Source organism: Electrophorus electricus, chromosome 13, assembly GCF_013358815.1.
Source record: "Electrophorus electricus isolate fEleEle1 chromosome 13, fEleEle1.pri, whole genome shotgun sequence".
Taxonomy (NCBI): Eukaryota; Metazoa; Chordata; class Actinopteri; order Gymnotiformes; family Gymnotidae; genus Electrophorus; species Electrophorus electricus.
Window position 1 is genome coordinate 11,020,543 of NC_049547.1, and position 18,455 is coordinate 11,038,997.

Below are 18,455 nucleotides of genomic sequence, written 5' to 3' on the forward strand. Positions count from 1 at the left end.
TTTCTTTCAACACTTATGCTCCCTACACTAAAGCAGGGCAAACTGAACTCAAATTGTATGCTACCTGCCATTTACCACAGAAATAGCTTTTTAAAGACATGATATACTGTACATTTGTTCTATATTCACTTTTAAATATTTGTTTTTAAATATCTGAATATTTATATACATGTTTTCCAAAGGATTAGAACATTTCAGACAGAAGTCGTCATCAACCTTTCAACCAAAGTTTATATAAATAAACATCTTCACTCTCCCAGACTAATGGATGTATAAGTAGACTTTCTGTTATCTGGTCACAGCAGAATAGAATGAATTATTAAGGTCTTTTATGTCCTGTTACTTTAATTGAGGCAAGCAAATGTAAACACGTTTGCTGATTAACTTCATTAAAAATGGGTAAAAATGTAATTTAATTATTAATTCTATAAAAATAAACCCATATGCTAAATGTGTTTATGACTACAGCACTAGTCTTGCCTGAATAATAGCTGTGAGTTGAGTTCTTTTCTTCACTTCACTTTTCTTCACAGTTCTTTTCTTCACTAATCATGGAGAGCATATCCTGTTCTGATGCAATGGTTGGCTTGCTACAATCATCTTCACCATCAAATCTTTTTCCCAAACACTTTATAAATTTTATAACAACTTACACAGAGATCTGAAGCAGAGGCATAACCTCTAGAACAATCCCATTCCAACCATACCCAGGCACATGCACACGCACACACACACACACACACACACACACACACACACACACATAAAACAAATTGTCAAATTGATTTTTATGAGTTACAGAAACTAAGACACTTGTACACCCTTTTCTCAATCAGCCAGAACATACCTAATTAATTTACAGAAACTGGCTCCTCTACTATACTTTAATGTTTAAAGAGGTATCATAACATCCTTCACCCAGCACTTATGGGTGTTTTGGAGACTTCAGGTGCTAAAATAAATCTAGGCTAGAAGAAATTATAATGATATAATCCTGTTTTGAGGGACAGTCTACTCTTTTGCTGCTGGAAGCACACCGAGAACTGCCACAATGGGGTCTGGCTCCACCTCAGCTCCATGCACATAGGAAGGTGATTCAAATATTTTGTCTGTTCCTAAAATATTTTGCATGACTAGAATATGTGGCCATTCAAAGCAAATTTCTCATTAGATTAGTGCAAGCTGTGTACTACTATCTGAAAAGATGCACATTACATTTGTTTAATCTTGGGGACAACTAATTAAAGCAACTGGAGAATTAAACAAACATGGTGCTTCTCCCATGGTGGCCCACAATGGACCTGCACAATCAAATATTTAACAAAAATGTCTGTAGCTTCTTGGCTTGATTTTCTAATGTACAGTTTCTGTCTGACTCAGATTGGGCTTGATGTCACTTTTTCCCTGCTATAGACAGTATATCTATACTGAGGCAAAACAAAGAGAAGTCTAAAGCTAAAGCTCCTTCAGTCTGCTCATCAGCACAGATTTATATTACACCGAACTGAAGGAATCTTCCATTGCTTTTCTTTTCAATGGACATTCTAAGTTTCATAACTTGTTCATCCTTTTTTTCCACTGTGTCCAGTAAAATTTTCAAAAGCTCAAAGACATTCATTTGGAGATAAAAAAAACCCTATACCTTCCTGGCCTATCTGATACTCATACTGATACTTATCAGTGGACTATCATCAGTTATAGTTTATCCAGCATTATTCGAAGAGGAAAGGGTTTGAGTGTTTGTCAATTGAAGAGGCATGATTAATGTATTATTCATATCAATATTAATATGAACATTGCTTATAAAATATTTTTGGTAATTGTTATTGTAATAGCCCCCCCCCCCCCCCCCCCCCCCAAAAAAAACGAACTCCCACTCATTTACACAAACAAATTAGTTTAGAGAATATTTAAAAATATTTTTCATATTTAATAAAGATATGATCTCCTGTAGCTGTAGACTACATCTACAGTTCACATTATTCTATGTCTATTTCCTTGACATATTACAATATGATCTCTCAAGTGGCCTTTACAGTTTGCTTGGTTGCATATGTTGATCTTATATTTCTGTGTGTTTTGCTGCTTTTTATTGTCTCTGTATTATCTTTACTCTTGGCCTCACCCTAAACCAGTTTGATACTTGGAAAGATGCAATAGAGACATATCACATCACATACTAAAAGCAACTTTGGTATTTGTCATATTATCAGAAGACTGCCTACCATCGTGCCTCCTTTTGTCAGATGTTTTTGTTAAATAAATACAGAAGATTACCTGAAGAGTGAAGTGCTAGGTGTACCCCCAAACAGTAGATGGTATTTTAGTGTTTATAGGTTTGGGGTTCAAAAATTAGGTTTTAAATTTAGCAGTTTGGTAAAACAGCCACAGTGTTGTGAAAAGATTTGCCTATGTTGCCTATTTATTTTTATGAGTGCAAATAAAACAGCAGCAGTAGTCTGACAGTACTTTTGATATGGATGAATACAGTAGAAAGTACTTTCTTTAGTTTTATACATTAGAGAGGTATGGGACTTTTAGATTCAGCATTTTCCTTTTCCAATTCATATTTCAGCAGTTTCACTATTTGGCAGGAAGATACACTACCCTTGTTTGGTGAATCAACTTTAACTGTCTAGACTGTATCAGATCCCATTTCTCACGCACTCATAGCACCTCCAATTACAACTGTATGAAGAATACAGTCAGCTCATAGTTTTCAGGGAATACTTAAACATTTCATTACATGTTGCTGCTGTTTTTTTTTCTTCCATTAATCTGCATGTTGCTGGTGTTTCCTGGGACGCTCCCAAGGTAACTGACACAGCAAGAATCTGCAAGGTAACAGCACAAAAAATTACTATTTTGAACTGAACCACCAACAGTTAGACAAATCTGAGTCAGTAGTAGAGGAAGGTTTAAATTGGGAGATTTAATGGCTAGTCTAAAACACATATTTTATTGCCGTGCCACCAAATTAATATGAAGGACCGCTTTTAATAAATAGGAGGAAATAAATTATGCAAACTTTTAATGTTTCTATGGATCTGGCCACCATAACAATAATGGAACCAGTTCCAGAGACGGCCATGCAATCAAAAGCCACAGCACAATTTTAGCCACATTTCCCAGTTGATGTAGCATACTTATTTTTTTCATTCACCGCATCATCTTTTGTCCATAAAACTGCTTTTAAGGGCTTCTGACTCACCGCCATAGTTTATTGGCCCACTGTAATATGGTTTTCCTTTCTACTTTTTCATGTTGAGAGGCTTATGCTTTTGAAGACAACTAAGAAGCAAGGTGTTCAGTTTTGGGTGATTTTAATTAGTTTTACATTTTCTCCAAACAAGCACTATCTTGGACAGCCTGGGATCTCTCCTTATAACTTGCAAATTAAATGAGAAAATAATTTCTGTTCATAAAGCAGTTTTAATACAGTACCATAATTCTGCAGAATTGTCCACACACAATTATACCATCATAAATCCAATACCACTACACCCCTACTAACAAATGATATGATTTTTGATTATATGTCACACTGATGTTTCCTGCTCCAAATAAGCAACCTGAGATAATGGTTGAAAGGTCTTTCTCTCTTCCTCCTTTGCAGTGTTTCTCTCTGTTCGGACAGGACCATTTGTTTGTTCCTGGCATGTACCAATTTGCTGGAAAGACAGAAATACACAGTGCAATCAGTACTTGCAAAACAGAACAATGTATGTCAATATAATATTGCAACATTGCATTTGATGGAAGATGTGTCCATTTTACCCTCTGCTCTCGGGAGCCAACACAAGATTTGGGCCTCAAAAGCTTTTGCATTAAATCCTGTGCCTTATCCATTAGAGGATAGACTGTACCTGCTACCAACTCTCCTTGTTTCATTGGACCTAATGAAGCACAGACATGTTAGAAAGCTTTATTTTTTATGCCACTCCAAAAGTACATAAAAGCTTTCTACTAAAGATAAAATTATCATGTAGCATTTTTGATGCAAAAAATGGACCTATACAAATTAATATGCCAAACCTGTGATGAGACTAACAATAAGTCCAATAAGAATCACAACGGAGGAATTGAGTGCACTGTACCACATGTATGAAAGTGAATAGAGAGCATATAAGCCCACAGGTTTACTGAAAGCAGAAAAATAAAGAAAAACAGAATGAGACAAAAAAGTACTTTGTAATTCAGAAAACAGAAGAATATAATACAAAAATGGATTTTCTCACCAAAGAACAAATAGAGATATACATTATTTCTAAAAATGTAAACAGTTTAATACATTATTTTCAAGTTAAGAAAAAGATAGTGTCTTTTCTGCTAGACTCTTGCTCATCACTTACTCTTTTTCCACTACCTCAAGTGATGAACGGTCAGAGTGCTGGCACCCAGCCCGAGGGACACGCCCACACACACTCCCTATACCTGCCCCATTCCAAGTAACCTGATTATTGAACATGAGCACCTGTGCTTTTCCCTTTTGTTCTTTCTCCTGTTTAATCCCACAGGTCCTCGAGTGTTACATATTGATCATCCATACAGTGCCAAAGAGGAGTTATAGCCTGCTCTTCAGCCTCTCTGTCCTTCAAATCATTACTACTAGCATGTTTTGCTTTTTTTTTTACTGTCTATCCATTGTGCTCTTTCCTTGCTGTTCTTCAATACGGAGAATAAAGAAATTCCTTATTCACACTCGTGTCTCACTCCCTCCCTGTCACCATCACTAGAACACTATGTGATATAATGGAAGTCAACTGACTTAGCCCATGTCAAGGCAGTAGCATTCCAAAAAAGGCTTATGGTATACCAAAAAAAGTATTCCTTATCAATGTTAATAAGAAGAAGCAGAAAAAGAAGAAGAAGAAAAAGCCTTCAATCAGGCAGTAAACAGAAGGCCAAGCATTAAAAAAGTACCATGATAAAGGATTCAAAACAAGGTGCTCTCACACAAGTTCTTGCAAACAATGGGCATAAACATATAAAAATGTTGAACATCCAGATGCGTTTTCTACATAGTCATGACTACATCAATCAAGAAACAGAAGCATCCAAACTTTATGAAGCCAGAAAGACGTTGATAAAACCTGTAAGGTCAACATTGTCAATGACTGAAAAATGGGAAAATAAGTATCCATCAACATTTTCCAGAACAATGGAAAATGCATAAACATATTGCGTAAACATATCAATCACAATGTCTGCCTATATATTGCAATAAAGCACCAAAATCATCTAAGAAATAAAAGGTGGAACATATTGCCATGGTCAGATAAGTAAAAAAAATATAACTTTTTGGTTTAATTGGTAAGCTTTATGATTGCCATAGATCACACAAATCATGTTTCAGTTAGAACCACTCCTGTAATGAAACCCCTGAGAGTCAGCAACTTGCTACCCAGTTGTTGCTCAGCAGTAGGGACTGGAAGGTTTGAAGCTTCAGTATGAATAGACTAAAATTCCTGTAAATATTACCAGAAATCTTTGTAAAACATTACATGAAAGGCACAAAGCAAAAACTCCCTTGGAATGAATCTCACTGAGAATGGTGGAGGAACTTAAAGGAGCTCGAACATTTATGTCAAGAGCAATGGCTAAAAACCATGTACGAAGCTGAACTTATGACCCCTCACCCCAGCCACAACATGGTGTCTCTTTCACTCAAATAACCCGTGAATGAATCTCAATGATATTTCAAGAGTAAAGGGAAAGCTGGTTCCCAGGGTGGTATGTCAGCAGATTACCTTGGTTCATCAGTGATGGGAGCCAAGGCAGTAGTCACTGTGGCCATGATGGCATTCTCTGTTGCTGCCATATCAGTGCAGTTATTTGGCCTTACAGTGGTGATGCTTGGTATCTGTGTTACAAATCCACCAATACCAACCCAAAAGGCCAGGACCAGACCAGCAACCAGCCCCGTCACAGCACCCTGCAAGAAAAACAAAGATATTTATTTCTGCAAGGCTGCTTATTGGTAAGTACAAGATATTCTGCCAGTGATACTTACAGTGCTATTGGCCAAAGGGAAAAATATCCCTAGACAGAAGACACCCAGTAAGGGACCTCCTACCATCCCAAAGATACTCAGTGCTGCCTTGAAATGAGCAATGTAGAATGTATGTAGAATGTACAGGGAAAGCTGGATGACTGAAATAAGTTTCATTATATTTCAGTGCATTATTTACTATTTATTTGTTACAGAAGATATTTAATTTGGTTAAAGAAGTACATCTAATTAGCTAACTGTGGCAAAAAACACTTACCTGCAAAACTGAACCGTTCATCAAATGGATAACATAGGCCATAACAAGACAGACAAGGCCATATGCAAAGGCTAAAATGGGAATATAATCAAAATTATTATATGCATGCTAGATAAGTTATAAATACTCTTGAAGTAATCTATTAGGCTTTGATGTTCTGAACAATGTATTACAAAATGAGGCATTTCCTGTGTAAAACCTCAATTCTATTACAAATGATCAAAATATTAGGTAAACAAAATAGCTATGTATATTGACTCACTAAGTATCTTGGACAGTAGAGTGGCTCTAGTCTCCACCATAGAGGGATAATGTGGTTTGATCAGATCCTCCATTGTTACTGTAGCCAAGGAACTGAAGGCTGATGATATTGTGCTTTAGGAAAAGAATGGCATTCGCAAATGAATGCAAATATATAATATGGCATTCTACTGAACAATTTAATCTCATTCTTTAAATTGATGTTGATTTGGAAGAAATTAGCCAGTGTAGTCAGGGCACTTCCAACCTGTATAATAAATGAAATAGTTGCCCCTCTGACTTGGCAACTTTATGATAAGTAACTGAATGGTGCTCTTAAGAACAGAAAAATGAAAAAGGAAAAACAAATATAATCAGAGGGGTTAAAGCTCAAAATACTGGGCTTTTATTGTTCAGACACCCACCATTTTTAAGAGACGCATTCACTTCCTTAGCCTAATGTCAGTAGCTAACCTTACCACTGATTTGGTGCTGACTCAGTTTGCCACACTACACAGTGGCTTGGAAATATTGGCCATATTCCTCCAAATGCTTTTCACATTTACAAGCACATTTACTAGGTACCAGAAATATATTTCAATCTGGATTATCAATTATTTGTGGCATGGCTTCTCATATATACTTTTTTCCTGAGGTGATTAGGGCTCCAAATTCACCAGGAAAATTACCATACAGATATGTTAAAGTCCTACAGAAAGCTTCTTTAAAATGGAATAGTTTGGTCATACCTTAGAGAGGCACTGAACAAGCATGCAACAAACAAACCAGGTAGTCCAGAGAAGTCCTGCAGCATGTCCATAATGAAATATAGGACCATCTGCAGTGTAACAATCACATGAATGTTACAAGAGCAAAACAAATGGAACATGAACATGAACATTACAAATAGAACATGGATATTGTCTCTACAGTGCCATACATTCCTGTGTGTAATATTCTGTGATGCTGACCTGGTCTTTGGAAGTGATGTACTGGTTGTCTAAAGGGCTGTTGTCACTGTAACATGCAAACATAACAAGCCCCATTACACAGCTGAGACCCAATGCAATCTGAAGACAGGGAAACACCATGTAGCATGACCTGCAAGACAGTGTAAAGGCCTTTGTTCAGCTTTGATACTACTTTTATGACCAATATAACCAGTTGGAACATTGCATTTACAGTTTATAGAAGACTTACATCACGGCCTCTTTCTCTGTGCGAGAACTGAGGTACCTCTGCACCTGTGTCTGGTTCACCCCATACAGAGACAGCATCAGAAATACTCCACCAAGCGCTAACGTCCAGAATGTGTGCCTCACAGTGGGGTCTGGATTTAGGCTTTCAGAACACACAGATACAGTCAAAGAACCCATCACATACGGAAAATGTTTAAACAGAATGATCCTACAAATGTTTACTAGTAAACATCGGTCAAACATTTCCTTGCATTGAATGAAGAAAGGTTCCTCACTCGATGCCTGAGATGCGATTGCCCTCTATGACTTTCCTCCAGATGTGCGAGAGGCCGCCAGCCTGCTGCACACCCACTATGATGACAGCCAGCTGACCAGCGAACATCACCACTGTCTGAAACACATCTGTCCAGATCACTGCCTTCAGTCCTCCCTGCAAGATAACAAGAAACCACTGAAGGGAAAGTCACCATGGTTTCACTAGTACAAAAATGTAAAAACTTGAAAATAATAATAAACATTTTGTTTACCAAAGCTGTGTATATTGTGCATACTAGTCCAGTTGCCAATACTGCACCCCATAAGTGAAAGCCAGTAACTAAAGGTAGAATTGGAGGACATAAAACTATGTAAAGATGTACAGTATTATAAATAAGGAATATATGAATATGTAGAAATATTGAATATTTTATAGTTCACATGCCCTTGTCTGGTAATGATAATAGGATAACTTTCTTTTGTCATTTCATACTAAATTCAAAGAGCCTTACCTGCATTAAGTGCAAGGGCAGGGGTATAAATGCCAACACCCATGTAAATGATCTGCATGGAAATGAAGGGACCTTAAGCAAATCTAAAGTGTTTATCTTTAGGCACCATAAACCTCTAAACTGGAACTTACCATCTGAAAAATAAAGGTAATTGTTCCACAGATTCGCACTGCTTTACAGAAACGCAGTTCCAGATACTGAAATGCAGACATGACAAAAATTGATTAAAATGTTTTGGTACATTTATAACCTGCTAATGATATTCAGAGATACATGATATTCTTTTAACTGTTTGGAGATGCTCAAAGTGTCTTCACATATTTATAACCCACAGAAGGCCTATATTTCTATAATAAAATGTATTAGACAATTAGTAATGATTAACAGGCATTGGTTAATAAAGGCTAATTGGTTAGAATTATCAGTTAATAATGGCATACCTGGTAAGCACTAGTGAGATGCAGTCTGTAGAATACTGGAATGAAAATGTGTGCTGGGATAAGGAGTCCCAGAATGTAGGAGCAACCTATAAACCAGTACTGTGTACCATTGGTGAAAACTTCTGCTGGTGTGCCAACTATAGCAACCGCTGACTGGAAGGTGGCCATGAGGGACAGGGAAAGAGGCAGGCACTTCATGCTCTGGTCAGCCAGCAGGAATTCTCTTGTGGTTCTCTGCTGTCTTCCAGAGAGGGCATAGTATAGTCCTATGGCCATGGAAGCCACAAGTAGGAGAACAAACAGCACAAAGTCAATGGTACTGAAGTACTTCTGCTCAGTCACGTCCATTTCGGTGACGTCACGGCAGTCTGGAGAAACAAGCTCTCACTCTAGTAGCAGGTTTGCATTGTTTATTTGTCATCCATGTGGACTGATGAGTACCTGCAACTTCAAGAACAGTTACCAGTTAACAGTTAAGAACAGTTACCATTTATTATAATAATGAGTAATTCATAATAAACAAAATATTACATAAGAATTATATATATATATATATATATATATATATATATATATATATATATATATATATATATATAAAATTTGCAACATAATGTGATGGAGGCTATAATTATCATCACTACCATTAATTGGACATTTACGCGAACATATCTCAGTTAAAGGGACAATCTTTAAATGCAGGTGTTAAATGGCCAGTATAGACCGAAGACTCCAAGGGTTAGCTTCAGATTCGTATATAGAGGTCATTGAGATGTTGACGTTACGGTCTTAAGGTAAAAAGTAGGTTTAATAATCTCTACGATTATTGTAACATCGCTTACGAGTGTAGGATGTAGAGGCAACACTTCCTCGTTTACATGTATCTTATAAAAGGAATATCGTAGGTTTTACAACACATGTCGCCACTTAAGACACCGAGAAAATCGGTAGATAGCTAGCTAGCTGGTTAAATCTATAGTTGTTTTATTAGCTAGTTTGGTTTACCTACATAACACTACAGGATCCCCTAGACACACACACACTCGTTAGACAGATTAATGCTCGGCGTCAGGCTGCTTTGATTACCTTCGTTGTAATATGATTGCGCTAACTATTCTATAAAGTGCTCGTAACGACGACTCCCTTTTCTATTTAATGAGAATTCATGTGAACTCTTTAGAGCACAGTAGCCTGTGTCCATACTCATTAACGATCGATAAAATCATGAGCTGTGATAAATCGTGAAGTATATTCTCTGCGTAAATGGTATGACGTGCTGATGCTCTTGGGTATGTTGTTTTAGTTTAACGTCGTCTGTAGCTATGAGCTCACATCCGGGTTTTTGTTGTGGAAAGCGCCAGTTTTGAAGATTTTTTAAAACTTTGATCAAATGGAAAACGTGAGACAGCAAGGTAACTTCACGGTACTGGTGTTGCACCAGTAGCGTCATAATATGTTTATGTTGTAATAAATCAAAAGCTTGGATTAGCTAGCTAACGAGGTATGACTGTCCAGATATGTTTGTGTCTTTCCCCTGAAATCCTTTAGTTAAGTAACGTCACATTCTTGTTACCTCAGGTGTGCTTGACCACTTGATGATGTTAGAGAGGGCTGGAACAAGAAGAACGGAAAGGCCTCAGCATAGTCGTTTGGAGGAACTTCGTAATGCTATAGCAACACTTCATGTGAAAAGAGACCGACTTCGCATTGAAACAGTAGCGGTAAAGGTAAGCAGCTAGTTAGCTAAGAATGAAGATAATTTATGTGCAGTCGGGTATGTTCTTATTTTGAAACTGACACTTTTTGTTATTATACAAATGACTTATGATCTTGCAATTTTAGAATCTAAAACAAAAAATGGACCAAGGGATGCCATTGGAAGATCATGATTATGGTGACTTATTGCAACTTGAGAAAGCTCTGCTAACGTCCAGGCATATGAAGCTCAAAGATCTTCAAAGTGCCCATTCTCTCATCGGTAAAAAAAACAACAAAAAAAAAAAACGTATTTGTATAGGTGTTGTCTATTACAATTTTAATCATGGGCATGTATTACAAATGCATTCTTTGTTTATATAATTCTTTTTATGACCCTTTTTAGCTGGGTATGACCTGATGGAGTGTAACCAAGGCAAAAGTGTGTGTGTGTCATTACACACTGCCTTTGAAGGAGTGTATGTAGAGACATATAACATGGAAGTGGATCTCACTCGCACAGTGCAGATCAGTCGTCACAATATACCTCCATATGTCCCACTGGAGATGATAGCCAAGCAGACTCTCCAGACTGACTTTAAAGGCTTCCTTCAAACCTTAAGCCTTCACCTCAATGCTTTAGCTGGTCGCAAACAGCAGATTTCCCTCATCATGGTATGATGTGTACGACCAATCACGGTTCTTCATGTAGATTTTTACTGAATTAAGCCTCAAATATTTACTAAACATTTTAAACTGCATATATTCATGTACTGTGGTCATGTGCTATGTTTGTGTTCAAATTCCTTTGTCTTTTTTGTTTATTGGGCTACAGGAGCTTGGTACAGTAAAAGTGATTGAGAGAAATCAACTGTGCAACTTTCTCATCCTCATGTGCAAAGCCCAAGAGGAGAGTGAAACAGTTCTGTGCACACTGGAGTATGGTGACCTCACCCGATACCTGCCCACCCGTGTCACTATTGAGAGTGAAAGTAAGATTTTCTGTGTATTGCTTTGATGAACGTGCTTGATACTGAATCAAATGTGGTTTGATAGCTATCAAAGAATAAAAAATAAATATGCCACCTTTTTAGATGCATTATGTATTCTACATTACATAATGTGCAATAATATTTACACTTTGAAGGTTACCATATTTTATATTTCTGTTTTGTTTTCATTTAAATTTTTATAGATACAACACTTGTAGAGTCCCAACAATGGAGGAAAAACCGGTTGTTGCTCCTGGAGTTTCCAGTCCATTGTGCTCTTTTAACCATGAGGAAAATGGGAAGCATTGCATAAATAAAACAGCAACACAGTTTGTTTAAAAAAACAAAAAAACAAATTGTGTTCATTTACACAATCAGCCTTTTAAAATGTTTAACATTTAGCTCAATTTCCAGAAATAAAAAAAGACACTTATTTGCAGGTCGCTGTTGCTCTTGACGCCTGAGGACAAAGGGAGTATGTGTTGAGCTAGAGTCATTAGCGGTGTGGCTGAATAGCAAAACAGAAGTGAGAGTCTGCAGAAATGAGGCAACTCAGAAATGGGTTCTAATATTTTCCGAATTACTTGCTGAGCATTTCTATAATAACCTTTCACAAGTAAACCTAGAATAGAAAGGTTCAGGAAGCTAGCAAAGAATGTTTACATACTGCATTAGTGTGCATGCAGCCTCAGATTGTTTCTAGAGTCCTAAGAAAAATCTGCATTTTCTTTTGAAGCTTTTCTCTGTGAAATTGTTTTAGTCTTTCCTTATTTTGTCTGTCTTGCTTTTCTTGGATTTCAAGCTCTTTCTGAGAAATGCTATCAATTAAGGCAATTTCTTTCAATTGTAGAATGGAAAATGGCTCCGTGTTATAACCCTTCCTTCTGTATCCTGTCTTAAGAGAGACGTAGGTGTGTTGCTGCAGGGCTGAATATGCTGATTTTGAGGACCTTGTTCCAGATTCCTGATCCCTTTCACATGAAAGGGATTTAGCTGAAAAAGTTCCTCTAACTGCAGGAGCAGATCTTGAGTAACGAATATTATGCAGATTATTTGTTGTCATTTTTGCTTCTGAGATAGTTCTCATTGCATTATTAATAGTTGCATAAGGTTCACAGACTCTCAAATGCAGCAACTTTTTTTGATCCTTCAATATAAGTTCTCTCTCTTGATAAAGTAATTTGAGGCTTAGTCTGTACTTTCTGTGAATTTCGTCCAGTTTCCACTGTAGATAAGTGTCCTCCTTGTGATTCATTAACCGCACATCCATGTATAGCAAAGACTTGGGTTGTTTAAAGCTTTCCTTTGTAGTCATTATGATCTATTTTCCTGATTTAAAAAAAATCAAAAGTGGATTGGTTGTAAGAGCTACACTGAAGGCAGTGTGTGTTGTAATGTATAATGTATGTCAAGTAAAGTCTAAATTCTGTTAAAGATGTTATTAGTAGATGGCTACAATTGTTAATAAATAAAATGGAAATGTACATACCTGAATTTTCATCTTTTTTTTTTTTTTTTAAACACTATTTCAGATGCCTTGTTTCAGATGCTGCACAGGAACAGACTGAAGGGTGTCTGCTGCTATGACACTTGTAAACATTGTGATACAGTCTAACCAGTTTCTTGCAGTATTCATTTGTCATTGTGTTTGGCAAGACAGGTTTTTAACATTAAATGTATTGAGATGTTAAATCATTGCACTTGTGTCGAGAGAGAGAGAGAGAGAGAGAGAGAAACACAAAAACACGAAAACGAGTAAACAAGGCTAAGATGCTCTAGGACCTCCAGATCCAGAGAGAAAGAAGTAGTGGTGAGCCAAGCAGCAGACCTTTGGCCTGTAACTCCTAAACTAGAGGAGTGGCTGCAGCATGTCCCAGAAAAGACAATCTCAGTGCAGTTATAGCAACAGCCAAAAATACTGCGCTGCTCCCTCAAACTCCAAGGCCTCGGGTAGATGGCGTTCTAAGTGCCCAGATGAATCTCCATTTTGCTTTACTATCATGCCAGTATGAATCACTAGAAGAAAGAAAACTATAACTATTATGTCCTGGAATTCAAGGCTAAATCTGACAAGTGAAGGATTTGATTTCATTGGTAAGTTTTATGCATAACCAAGCAGCTATCTAGTTATTTACTGACTGACCATGGAATCTATAATATAAAACGTCTACGGAACATTTTGGGAATTTGGCTGGTAAAAAGTATTTTCACATCTCTTAAATAAAACTATTAATTTACATAAATTTAAAAATACATTTCATAAGCCTAAAGCTTTTGGTTTAACTCACGGTGATTGGTTACAAAATTCTTCAAACCTAAATAAAATTGCTGTTAGCAATGTACGCTTTATAGAAGTCTGAATTATATCTAAATAATTTTGTGCCGCATTTTAGTGGACTTCGCTTTGGAATAGTTTTAACTGAAAGCATCAACTGCGCGTACATTTTACGCAGCCTCTTGATTTCCGTAACTTCCAACGTAGGTATGAACGATTGGCTTGTGCGTAAAACTTGTTTTTTGTATTGTATTTAGGCTTAAATATTGCCGTGCTGTTTTCCAAAGAAAATTACAGTTAGTTATGGTTTAGCATCTAGATGGGAAAGTAAGTTGCCCTGATCAGGTGTAAATAACATAATTATTTACTTAATGTAGTCCTGTGTGAGTTTAGTCTTTATCTTCTCTTGTCAGTCAATGCGGGCCATAGGCATCAAAGACCCAGGTGGACCAGAGAAGCTGTATATAGGAGATGTCCCCAGACCTGAACCTAAAGATGGTGAAGTCCTCATTAACGTCCATGCAACAGCTTTAAACAGGGCTGACCTGTTGCAGGTAAATGCACATCTATGTACATCTATGCAGAGAGTGAAATTCTTGGTCTGGTAGCTATTGGAGTAATCTCTGGACTTGGTCCTCAAGTCAGCAGAACTTTTAGGCTGGGAGATAGTAATGGCTTTGCTTTCTGGAGGTGGTTATGTACAGTACGCAGCTGTGCCTGAAGAACTGCTCATGCCAGTCCCTATGCATCTCACACTCTGTGAAGCTGCTGCAATTCCAGAGGCATGGCTCACTGCCTACCAACTTCTACACTTCATAGGTACCAGCTTCTGGGATTGCTTAACATAACTATAAAGGAATTTTAGGTTGCTTCAATCTTTGAATGTATATATGCAAATTAGAAAATGTAATGAGAAGCCAGCAGGACCTGCTGCCACTATTAGAAAGTGTTTCCTAAATGAACCCGATTGTCTGCTCGTTTTCATACATGATATCTCTCAAGATTCTATATCAAACCTGTATTAAGAGTCCATGAAGGAATCACATGGATATTTTTTTAGCCTCATGCTTTGTGTATTTGTGGTATGTCTAACATTGTATTTATTACATTTGAAAATATTTTATCTCTTTTCCCCAATATACATATAATAAACCAGACATGCATTTGTTTCTGACATTTAATATATGTTCTGTAGGGGGATAAGAATATTTCAGAATTTAATTCAGTTCTTTGAGAATTTGACTATATCACACAATAAGCACCTAAATGTTGTTTCCATTTAATGAAAAAAGATGTCATGAAATGCCTCCTTGGTTTCATCAAGGTCTAGACCTATCTGTTCAAGCCACAAGCAAATATAGTTGACCATTTTTCAATCATGTCTCAACCATGTTATTCTGAAATAAGATTAGTGCATTTAGCTAGGTTTCAAATTAGACTTTCACATCAGTGAAGTGGCAGACATCTTTTAAAAAGTTCAAAGAGAATTTTAAGCAGTTTAATATAAACCTACTCCAGAAACATGACATCTGATCAGCTTTGATAAACAGAAAATGTATAGTTCTTTTTATATGTATAGACAGTTACAATGTGCATATTTTCAATAAGTAACAAAATGTCAAACTGTAATTTATATCCATAACTGAAAGTGCTGCTTCCTTACTGCACCTTCTTCTCCCTAGTGCTGTATTCATAGCTGTATCAAAGCCCTAAGATTCCATATAAAACTGCTGAGACTCATTTTTAGTTAGATTGTGTTGACTCTAGAACAGGGTATAATGGCTTGTGCTAAATTGATTTGTTAGTTACAGTGCTCTGCTTCTTCTCAGGCCAGGTTAAGCCAGGAGAAATGGTGTTAATTCATGCTGGAGTAAGTGGCGTCAGCATGGCAGCCATTCAGCTTGCTTGTCTGAGCTGTCCTGTTCCAATCGTGACTGCTGGAAGCCTGGAAAAATTAAAGATGGCATTACAACTGCATGCAGCTGCAGGGTTCAATTACAAGGTGGTTGATTTCTCTGAGAAGATCCTGCAGTTCACTGAAGGTAATTAAAGTGTGTGTTGCAGTCTTTTGAAGCACTTCAGGAATGTGTATGTACAGTAATGCTTCTGTGAAGTGGAATTTTTTTATTCAAAATGATTTGGCAAAAGTATATTTATCAGTTATAGTAGTCTGTTCCTGACAGGAAAGGGAGCTGATATCATCCTGGACTGCATAGGTGGAACTTCTTGGGAGAAAACTGTGCATAGCTTCGCTATGGATGGAAGATGGGTGTTGTATGGTACAATGGGTGGAAGACCAGTGGAGGGGGACCTGCTTGGCAAGCTTTTGTTTAAGCGAGGACACATTCTCAGCAGTCTTCTCAGATCCTAAAGTCTACAAGTAAGATTGAAGATGTGAAGCTTATATTTATACATTTAAAAGGTTATATTTATGTGGAAGTGGTAATTAAATAACATCACATTTGAATTTTCTCCTTTTTATAGTATAAAGCTGAACTGGTTAGGAGCTTCAGTAAACAGGTTTTGCCACACTTTCAGTCACGAGGCCTGTTATCGACAGGATATTCAACATGGATGACATTTCTGAAGCACACAGACACAGAGGCCAATAAAAATATTGGAAAAATTGTGATCAAGACTTCTGAAAGTTTATATATGTCTATACAGTGCCTCCAAGTAGTATTCAACCCCCTGCAGATTTTGCAGGTTTACACATTTGGAGTTAACTTAGTATTGTGAAATTTGGACTGTAGATGGGCCTGGACATGAGAAATGCACTGCAGCAAAAAAAAAGAATGTTATACCTCTGTTTGTTTATTTATTTATTTTTATTTTGCTGTTTACCAGAGGATCAATTATTATTCAACACCTCAAACTACCAGAATTCTGTTTGGTCCCCTCAAATATGAAGAAGTAATTGAGGTATTAAGAACAACGATCTTCACATGCTTGGATTAATATTCTGTTTTTTCCTCAGCTTTTCTGACTATAAAAGCCCCTCCCCAAACAAGTGAAGAGCACTCATACATGGTCAACATGGGAAAGACTAAGGAGCATTCCAAGGCCATCAGAGACAAAAATGTGGAGGGTCACAAGGCTGGCAAGGGGTACAAAACCCTTTCCAAGGAGTTGGACCTACCTGTCTCCACCGTTGGGAGCATCATCCGGAAGTGGAAGGCTTATGGAACTACTGTTAACCATGCATGGCTTGGAAAGCCTTTCAAAGTCTCCTCAAGGACAACAAGGAGGGAGCTCCGGGAAGATCTCATGGCGGTGGGGACATTGGTTTCAATAAATACCATAAGTAACGTACTCCAACGCAGTGGTCTCCATTCCAGGCGAGCCCGCAAGGTACCTTTACTTTCAAAGCATTATGTCAAGGCCCGTCTAAAGTTTGCTCAAGATCACTTGGAGGACTCTGAGGCAGACTAGTTCAAGGTTCTCTGGTCTGATGAAACCAAGCTCAAGGTCTTTGGTGCCAACCACACCTGGGGTGTTTGGCAAGAGGATGGCACCGCATACAACCGCAAGAATACCATCCCTACAGTCAAGCATGGTGGTGGCAACATCATGCTGTGGGGCTGCTTCTCAGTCAAGGGGCCCAGCCATCTGGTCCGCATCCAAGGAAAGATGGATAGCACAGTCTACCTGATTTTGGCCAAAAACCTCTGCTCCTCCTTCATGGATCTTAAGATGGGTTGTCATTTCATCTTCCAACAGGACAAAGACACCAACACATGTGCAAGAAAACCACTGCCTGGTTTAAGAGGGAAAAGATCAAGGTGTTGCAGTGGCCTAGTCAGTCTCCTGACCTTAACCCAATTGAAAACATGTGGAAGGAGCTCAAGATCAAAGTCCACAAGGTAGAGATGCCTAAAGAACCTAGACAATTTGGAGAAGATCTGCATGGAGGAGTGGGCCAAGATAACTCCAGAGACCTGTGCTGACCTGATCAGGTCTTATAAAAAAATGATTAAGAACTGTAATTGCAAACAAAGGTTATTCCACAAAATATTTAACCTAGGGGTTGAATACTTATTGACCCTATTTTTTAATGTTTTAAAATGTATTATAATTTAATTGAGCAACTTGTACTTTTTGTTTGTAATATTTAGGCATCTGTTAGGGTTATGCTACTCTTGTTTAAAGTTTGAAGGCTCTAAATTATTTGCAAAATCTACTTGGAGGCATTGTATCTCATTAAGCTTGTATATCATATATGCATAAGCATTTTACATGAATGCAATAAAGATCAAGGGTCAAATTCATACTGCTTAGAGTAGAAACATTTCTACCTTGAAAATGTTACAGAAATTTGTAATTGCTGAATGTGTACCCTACTACTGTGGAAATCTTTCTCTCATTATTCATATAAAGAGAAAACGCCAGCATTCTGAATACGTTTGACTGTAGCGATTTAAATCCCCCGCGTAGCCTAAATTGTTTCATTAGTAGTGGACTACAGACACGGCAGGTAAATGACAGGCATGGGGTCACGTTTCCTCAAATTGTCAACTGATTGCAGAAAGAAATTATGTAACACATTTCACCTTTGTGATCTTCACCGCGCGCTCGCTA

At 37.5% G+C, this 18,455-nt stretch overlaps 3 protein-coding genes across 5 annotated transcripts; 2 read left to right on the forward strand and 1 right to left on the reverse strand.

Moving 5' to 3' along the window:
* Positions 1-3,158: 3,158 nt before the first annotated feature.
* On the reverse strand, positions 3,159-9,280 carry slc5a6b (solute carrier family 5 member 6). Its single transcript, XM_027002434.2, has 15 exons — positions 8,916-9,280; positions 8,607-8,672; positions 8,476-8,527; positions 8,236-8,303; positions 7,984-8,138; positions 7,710-7,850; positions 7,481-7,610; positions 7,259-7,347; positions 6,532-6,644; positions 6,270-6,340; positions 6,014-6,100; positions 5,751-5,935; positions 4,036-4,142; positions 3,778-3,896; positions 3,159-3,671 (listed from the first exon to the last, which is right to left on the reverse strand). Exons 1-15 carry the CDS (start codon positions 9,261-9,263, stop codon positions 3,540-3,542), a joined length of 1,863 nt encoding a protein of 620 aa, XP_026858235.2. The 5' UTR covers positions 9,264-9,280; the 3' UTR covers positions 3,159-3,539.
* Positions 9,281-9,338: 58 nt separating this feature from the next.
* Positions 9,339-13,086, forward strand: cenpo (centromere protein O). 3 transcript variants are annotated; one of them, XM_027002435.2, is made up of 6 exons: positions 9,339-9,387; positions 10,494-10,642; positions 10,758-10,893; positions 11,017-11,285; positions 11,446-11,602; positions 11,806-13,086. In XM_027002435.2, the coding sequence occupies exons 1-6, from the start codon at positions 9,339-9,341 to the stop codon at positions 11,913-11,915; spliced, it is 870 nt and encodes a 289-aa protein (XP_026858236.2). In that variant the 3' UTR covers positions 11,916-13,086. The 3 variants fall into 3 exon arrangements, with proteins under 3 accessions (XP_026858236.2, XP_026858238.2, XP_026858237.2); XM_027002437.2 differs by lacking the exon at positions 9,339-9,387 and adding an exon at positions 9,621-9,709; XM_027002436.2 differs by lacking the exon at positions 9,339-9,387 and adding an exon at positions 10,220-10,327.
* Positions 13,087-13,526: 440 nt separating this feature from the next.
* tp53i3 (tumor protein p53 inducible protein 3) lies at positions 13,527-16,509 on the forward strand. Its single transcript, XM_027002466.2, is given in 7 exon segments — positions 13,527-13,696; positions 14,291-14,431; positions 14,464-14,543; positions 14,545-14,696; positions 15,707-15,919; positions 16,061-16,257; positions 16,362-16,509. Coding segments are annotated over 5 exon segments (771 nt in total). The 5' UTR covers positions 13,527-13,696; positions 14,291-14,293; the 3' UTR covers positions 16,249-16,257; positions 16,362-16,509.
* Positions 16,510-18,455: the final 1,946 nt, after the last annotated feature.